The 8,333-nt window shown below is 45.6% G+C and overlaps 1 protein-coding gene across 1 annotated transcript; it reads left to right on the forward strand.

Annotated features, from left to right (window-relative positions):
• On the forward strand, positions 1-6,022 carry CHCHD2 (coiled-coil-helix-coiled-coil-helix domain containing 2). The gene is made up of 4 exons (XM_057530056.1): positions 1-159; positions 2,673-2,922; positions 4,322-4,472; positions 5,725-6,022. Exons 1-4 carry the CDS (start codon positions 110-112, stop codon positions 5,733-5,735), a joined length of 462 nt encoding a protein of 153 aa, XP_057386039.1. The 5' UTR covers positions 1-109; the 3' UTR covers positions 5,736-6,022.
• Positions 6,023-8,333: the final 2,311 nt, after the last annotated feature.

An 8,333-nucleotide genomic window follows, 5' to 3' on the forward strand; every position in this document is an offset into this window, starting at 1 on the left:
GCGCTGAGTCCAGCCCCGCCTTCCGACTTCCGCTCTCGCTTGTCGCAGAAGCAGCCAGGGTCTCCTCCGAGTCTCGCGCTTGAAGACCCCGCTTCGCCACGCGTATAAGATGCCTCGTGGAAGCCGAAGCCGCACTTCCCGCGTAGCCCCTCCGGCCAGGTGAGGCCACCGCGAGGTTTGGGGCCCTGCCGGCGCCGTGACGCAGAGGGAGGTTGCGCTGGGCCTCGGGGCGGAGGGGCGGCGGGGCGGCGGGGGACGGGGGCGTCCGAAGGCTGGGGCGGCGTGGGCCCGCCTCCGGTCGCCGCAAGCTGGTTGTAGGGCTTTGGCTAGTTTTCCCGTTAGTGGCAAACTTGCTAATTTGGAATGTCCATGAATTATTACTTAAAATACTTAGAGTCCATTTTAAGTTAAAACAGGCCACTTCTAGAAAGAAATGGATATTCCTAAGTGTAATTTGGCTGAAACGTCAAAAATAGCAAGAAGAGCTTCCCTGGTGGCGCAGTGGTTGAGAATCCGCCTGCCAGTGCAGGGGACGCGGGTTCGAGCCCTGGTCCGGGAGGATCCCACGTGCCGCGGAGCTACTGGGCCTGTGCGCCATAACTTCTGAAGCCCGCACGCCACAACCACTGAAGCCCTTGTGCCTAGAGCCCATGCTGCACAAGAGAAGCCATCGCAATGAGAAGCCCGCGCACCACAATGCAGAGTAGCCCCCCCTCGCGGCAACTAGAGAAAGCCCACGCGCAGCAACGGAGACCCAATGTAGCCAAAAATAAGTAAATAAATAAAATTTTTTAAAAATAGCAAGAAAAAAAAGTGTAAGGTAGTATAATCAGGATAAATGATCGTATTTCAATTCAGTAAATAATCTTTGAGCACCTTCCAGGAGCAGTGAGCATTCTAAGGGCCCAGCCCAGTAGGGGACACAGTCACTAAGGCCTCACGTGTACATGACGTTTTCTAGTTCATAAAATACTTGTAAAATGTACTGCCAATTGCACCTCCTGATAGCCTCAGAGGTAGATGTTTTCCTGTTTTACAGGAATAAGGAAACTGGAGACTCAGAATAAGTGACTTGTCCAGGGTCATGCCACCAATAAGTAGAGAAGCCAGGTCTCAGACCTGAGTTTTCCGGTGACAAATTCAGGACATTTAGCAGAGTACCACGTTGCTTCTCTAGACTAAGGTGAATTGTGTTCAGACTGCATGCTAGGAGCGTAGGGAAGGAGTTCATTTAATGGAAAGACGCTGCTCTCCAAAGGAGGGGAAACCACATTTTTGTAAAGTTAGACCAGATACCACCTGATAGGAAGTGAAGTCATAAACTTTTGACCTAGCATCATTTGAGGGAAGAGCGCCAAAGGAAACAATCTAAAAATGCAGAGTTTGTGTAATCTGAAAGATTTTTGGAGCAACATTGGACATATTAGTGAAATTTTGAAGACATCCAAATGTTCTACAGTTGGGTAATAGTTGAAATCAGTTTAGGTATAACAGTTAAGGCAAGTCACTTCCACTTACTGGGCTTCAGTTTTCTAATCTGTAAAATGAAGGAATTGGACTAGTTTATTTCCCCATATGACTATCTTTCCGTGTTCATTCAATTGTTAGCAGCTCAGTGAGACCTCCCTTGACTGTCCTAAAATTGCAGCATCCCACAACATGCTGCCCTCTCTCTCAATATTTTTTTCTTAACATTTATTTGATCCCTCAATAGGATGTCAGCTCCACGAAGGTAGAGGCTTTTGTCTCATTAACAGTTATATTGATTTTTATGACGTATTGGAATAACTGTTCTCTAAAGATACTATAGACTTTGTGAATACATGGACATGGTTAGAAAAAAGCAGGGAAGAAAAGGTTATACTTGGTGATCACAACCGTAAAAGGTTAAAGAGAAAATGATGTAAATAGTTCAGGGAATTGTGTTCTGTAAGGTTTTCTTGTATGTATGTAGTATTTGCGTTTAATAATTTATTTTATTTATTTATTTTTGGCTGTGCTGGGTCTTCGGTTCGTGCGAGGGCTTTCTCTAGTTGCGGCAAGTGGGGGCCACTCTTCATCGCGGTGCGGGGACCGCTCTTCATCGCGGTGCGCGGGCCTTTCACTATCGCGGCCCCTCCCGTTGCGGGGCACAGGCTCCAGACGCGCAGGCTCAGCAGCTGTGGCTCACGGGCCCAGCTGCTCCGCGGCATGTGGGATCCTCCCAGACCAGGGCTCGAACCCGTGTCTCCTGCATTAGCAGGCAGATTCTCAACCACTGCGCCACCAGGGAAGCCCTGCGTTTAATAATTTAAAATGAAATCCTGAGGTTATTTTAATATACAAGGGATTTTCGTTTGTTTGTTTATTTAAGTTGACAATTTCCTGGGACTTCCCTGATGGTCCAGTGGTTAAGACTCCACGCTCCCAATGCAGGGGGCCTGGGTTCGGTCCCTGGTCAGGGAACTAGATCCCTCATGCTGCAACTAAAGGTTCCACATGCCACAAAGAAGATCCCGCGTGCTGCAACTAAGACCCACCCAGCCAAATAAATAAATATTATTTTTTAAAAAAAGAATATAGCATAGACTTAATATCCCATTGGATTTATTTAAAAAAAAAAAAAAAAGTTGACCATTTCCAAACTTGGTTGGGAGTGGGAACTTCATACTTTCTGTTCCTTTCTTTCACAGCCGGGCACCTCAGATGAGAACTGCGCCCAGGCCAGCGCCCGCAGCTCAGCCACCAGCAGTGGCTCCACCATCTGCTGTTGGCTCCCCTGCTGCTGCTCCCCGGCAGCCAGGTCTGATGGCCCAGATGGCAACCACTGCAGCCGGCGTGGCTGTGGGTTCTGCCGTCGGCCACACTCTGGGTCATGCCATCACTGGTGGCTTCGGTGGAGGAAGTAATGCTGAGCCCTCAAGGCCTGACATCACTTACCAGGTAAGATTTGGGGCAGCATTCTCTTCGGTGGTGTATTTTATGAGAAAACCTAGTTAGTTGTAAGTGCCTTATGTATTGGGACTGTCTCCACATGTGGAGAATGGTTTATCCATATTTGGCAGCAGTTGCGTTAGTACCTTACTTAGGTAAGAGAGTCAGAGAGTCCTGGACAAATGGTGTTTCTTCTCAAGGAGTAGAATTGTGGCAGTTCAACCTGATGCACTGTCAAACAGCCACGTTCCCCTTATTTTAAGTATTTTGGGGAATTCCCTGGTGGTCCAGTGGCTAAGACTTGCCGCTTTCACTGTCATGGGCCCGGGGTTCAATCCCTGGTTGGGGAACTAAGACCCCAGAAGCCGTGTGGCCTGGCATAAATAAATGAATGAGTGAATGAATGAATGTGTATATATATATATACACACATATATATGTTTTGTTTTGTTTGTCCTAGTCACGCTTAACTAATTCAGTCTCAATCTTCGTTAAGTGTTCAGAAATCTTTTTAATGGCTCTGTGCTCTCTCATCTCTTACCTGATATTTGCCACTGCCCTTCTTTCTGAGATATGTGAATTTTCTCCCCTAAGGAGCGTGGGTGTGTACTCTATTGTATTTCTGATGTACTTAAAACTCTCATCCATCTATTTTTCTACAGTAGGCCCATTTTTTCCTCCATGAAACGTCACTGAACCACTGGTCTTTAGATGCCCAGATAACCACTTTATTTGCATCTTTGTTCATGAATCTTTCTGATTACAACTGGGATTTTTGTTAAAGCTCATTTCCTTCTGCCTTTAATTTTTTCCACTGTCCATGTTATTAGATAGAAACTTTAATTTGCATCTGGTTCTAGTTCTGTTCCCCCAGTTAACCTCACAGAGTGGCTATTGCTCTTTGTTCAGGTATAAGTCTGATTTCCTTTTTTTTTTTTAATTTTTATTTATTTATTTATTTATTGGCTGCATTGGGTCTTCGTTGCTGCATGTGGGCTTTCTCTAGTTGCGGCAAGTGGGGGCTACTCTTCCTTGTGCGCAGGCTTTGGGCGGGGGCTACTCTGCTTTTCATTACAGTGGCTTCTCGTTGCAGAGCACGGGCTTTCTAGTTGTGGCGAGCGGGGGCTACTCTTCGTTGCGGTGCGCGGGCTTCTCATTGTGGTGGCTTCTCTTGTTGCAGAGCATGGGCTCTAGGCGCACGGGCTTCAGTAGTTGTGGCTCACAGGCTCTAGAGCGCAGGCTCAGTAGTTGTGGCGCACGGGCTTAGTTCTTCCGCGGCATGTGGGATCTTCCCAGACCAGGGCTCGAACCCGTGTCCCCTGCATTGGCAGGCAGATTCTTAACCACTGCGCCACCAGGGAAGTCCCTGATTTCCTTCTTAACAGTCCTGAATGTTATGCCTTTGCAGGAGCCTCAGGGAACCCAGCTGGCACAGCAGCAGCAGAATGGCCCGTGCTCTTTTGAGGTGAAACAGTTTTTGGAGTGTGCCCAGAACCAGGGTGACCTTAAGCTTTGTGAAGGTTTCAGTGAGGTGCTGAAACAGTGCAGATTGGCGAACGGTAGGTGATACATCAATCCATGGTTGAACTTGCATCTGCTTAATTCACTGAATGGTACCCCTGGACCTTATAAAACTTAGGGAGTCTGTGTTTGATAAATTAAACTGACAAATTAGAGGAGATATTGTTTAAATTACTCTAAAAATAATCTAACTCTTCTAACAAGGAGCTGGTCCAGAGTTTTCTAGTCATTATCTTAGGCTTTTACCTGCTTAAGGAAGAATCAGATTCAGTTACGTTGTGACTCTGATTCTTCCTTAGGCAGGTATAGATTAGTGTGCCAAGATCTTATTGTGGTTATTGCATAGCCTTAGTGCTGATTTCACCAAAGTCCAGGAATGAGCACAAAATCTGATAGAGCATTGTCATTCTGCGCACCTCATTTGAGAGGGGCAAGTTTATTAAATCCCTCAGTGGGACTTTGAGATTTAGGTTCTCTGGAATGTTGGCAGTCAACTTGTTTTTGTGTGATTTCCTCCTATCAACCTAAGAATTCACCATCTATTAAAAATGATTATTTTCATTTTCCCGCCTGCATTTTTATTTATTTATTTATTTATTTTATAGTTGTGCAGATTTTATTTAGAAACTTAGAAAGGGTTTTTGTGGATAAATCTATAGTTGATTCTCATGGAGTCACAGAGTATATTTAATATATACTGAGTCATTTTTCAGGCCTCTTATACTGAATTGGTCTAGGCCAGAGGTTGACCACCTGTGGTCCATTTACCAAAGCCATCCTGACACCTGTTTCTGTAAATAATTTTATTGAAACACAGCCATCTCCTATTCATTTAGGTATTGTGTATGACTGCTTCCCATGGCAAAGGAAGAGTTGAGCAGTTGTGACAGAGACTTTATGGCCCACAAAGCCAAAAGTATTTACCTGATTCTTTACAGAAAAACGTTTTAAAACCCTGGTCTGGGCCAGTGGTTCTCAAAGTTCCCCACCTTCATTTATGTAGGAAATAGGGGAGAAGTTAATCCTTACAGGTGGTCGAACTGTGGAATTAAGAGATTGCATGGCCAAGTTTATCAGAAGTCTTTGATGAAGCTACGTCTAATACCAGAGTAATTATGCTTCTGCTTCAAAGTGTAGAGTTGAGGTTTTATTGGTTGCAGGATGCCTTAAACAGCTTATGAAAGAAACTAATAACCTTGGGCTTCATCCCTGCTTTCATAATTTGGAGGACTTCTGTTTTTTTGAGAATACGTAGCTAGTGCTCTTCTAACAAACCTTTTCTGTTTGCAGGGTTAGCTTAATCAAGAAGTTCCAGTTGAAGGCATGGAAAATCATCTCTCATGACCACGTTGATTTAGCATTAAAAATATAATTGATAGTGAGGATATAAAGTGTGAAGCCACCAGTTAAACTGCTCCTCAATCATTAACAGCTTTTGTGCTTCAGGATTGCAGTGGAAGAGGGTATTCTCACCATATGGAAGCTCACTGAGATGATATTGAGTTTGGGGCTAGGCGGATGTTTGTGTGGCCTCTTAAACATGCTTTTGTTTGTGAATTAATTAGAATAAAGTGATTTTATTTCCAAATGTGTCTCAAGTATAAGGTTATAAATCACACATGGTATACACATGCTGAACAGAATGCATTTTGCAGAAGAACACAGTTGTCTCTACATGTCTTTAAGTGTATCTAGTCTGTAGTCTCTGGATGTTAAAGTAGTGGCCACCTGGAGGATCTGGCAGAGCTTCCTGAGGAGCTTTGGTAGAGAAATAGTTATGTGAGGAGTAGCTCCCTAGCAAACGTGCTGCTCATTAAAAAGATTCCAGGTGGTACAGGCCTTTGGAGCCAATGTTCAGGAAACTGAGCAGTAACGAAACTAAAATACTAACTGTTCTAATCAGGTGAATGATAAAGGAAATGTGGGAGCAGACCCATTACACGTGTGGGCTCCCTGTGGCCAGGTCAGCACTACATGGCATTGTTAACCTAGGTTATCCAGTTGGTTGGAGATGAAAATTCATTCTCAATACAGGCAGTTTCCCTGCAGCTGTTTTTATTCTGCTTAAGGCATTGTAGCTTCCTCTTCCTGAAAGACTCAAGTTGCCCTCTCCAAGCTGTCTTAAGTCCATGTTGGACTCAATTTGGGGTGCATCTTTTTTTTTTTTTTTAAATGAACCCAGCTCCATCCCTCACAAAGAGCTCAAAATTTCATTTACTTCTGGGAGTTGACCTCTAGTCTCCATTATGCTCTGCAGTTTTCCTACTTTCAAATATACCTTTCAGAGTTTACATTATCTGATTTTTTTTGCTGTTACTGCAAGGTGAGTGAAGTGCTGTTGAGAAAGTGAATTATTCAGTTGTTACCTCCTTGTCCTCAGCGGTGTTCTTAGAGTGCCCCATTCTGTACCTAATCACTCACTTCCTGAAAGAGGCCAAGACTACCTTGCCCAAGGACCAAAATGACCACAGACAATTCACTACTGGCCAGTCCCCCCGGCATATTCCCTCCTGGGTTCATCAGTGGGCTCCTTTGCCCATTTTCCTAAAGGCTCAGGACCTCTGAGTTCATAGTGTTAATGCCCCTTACGTCCAAGGCGTGATGCTGTATGGTGAGTACCCAAATATGGCTGAATCACTGAATCAAAGGAAAATGAACCACTGACAATAAAATGCAAGAGTCTGGCTGACCTGGCCTGCCCCTGGTGGGAGCCATGGCTACATAGAGAAGGTCACAGGGAATAATCCACCAGGTGTACTGGCCTTTTGCCCTAAAGTCAGAAGGGATTTTTATTATGTATTGAAAGTGTAAGCCAGCAGGCGTCTGCAGCTTAGAATCGGGGGAAAAAGGCTTATTGACAGTAAGTAAAAGGAGAGTTCAGTGTTTTCATCTTTGGAACCAGATGTTGCATCTCGATAAGCTGGAGGCCTTTAAGGATAGGGATAGAGTCATTTACAACTCCTTTCTGTATAGCAGTTAAGCAGAGTATTTCCCCAGAGTGGAAGAGATGGTGAGCGTGATACAATGGAAAGAGCACGTGGGCCTACATCTAAGGTTCACCTAGGCCCTCCTACTCACCTCATCGAGCAAGTCACATTCTCTCTAAAATTGGCTTAATACCAGAATTTTGGGGGCCCAATGAGAGTGCGTATGAAGTGCATTGTAAAATGCTCATTAAATGGGTTTTTGTGGGCTCAGCACCTGTATGAAGCAGTGTATTACCCCTTTCTTTGTTTGGTATATTAGAAGAACTAGGGGTTTGAAGAACAGGTGGCTTTAGAATGAGGGTGAGCATTTAAAAAGTGTCTACTTGTGTGCCAGCATGTTTCGTACATTATTTCCAACTCCGTCAGCCTCTTAAGCTAGGCTCGCACCGATGAGGACCCTCTCACCCAAAGAGCCTAAAGCCACACACGGTTAGAGCCCATGTGCTTTTCCTGGCCCATGGAGCTCCTCTCATTCATTAGAAAGTGCAGGCTGAAGTTAAGGATGAAATGGAGGCAGATGAGAGATGGAGTCCTGAAGGGAACGTTCCCTAGCCTTTGAGGTCTGCATTGGGTCAGGCAGCCACACAAACCGTAGCTGAGCGGGTCCCTGTGGCAGCCAGGGCTGCAGGGTGGGCACGCCAGTGTGCTGGGGTGTCTCCAGGGCTCTGCCCTCAGCACACACAGGAATGGCTCCCAGAGAAGCCAGCGTGTTCCCAGCGAGCTGGCTTTATCTCCTCTAAGCCTGGAGGTTGAGTGAGCTCCAGAGGGAAGGTGGGTCACCTTGTGCTGTCCTGCCTGCTCCCAGGCCGCCGGAGCTTCCCTCACCCTCCACCAGAGGTCGCCCCTGCTGAGCCTTGGCCTGCACCCCAGCTTTGCAGCTGGGATTTATTTTTGGCACATCAGGCTTCCGTC

Source organism: Balaenoptera acutorostrata, chromosome 15 (genome assembly GCF_949987535.1).
Source record: "Balaenoptera acutorostrata chromosome 15, mBalAcu1.1, whole genome shotgun sequence".
NCBI lineage: Eukaryota > Metazoa > Chordata > Mammalia > Artiodactyla > Balaenopteridae > Balaenoptera > Balaenoptera acutorostrata.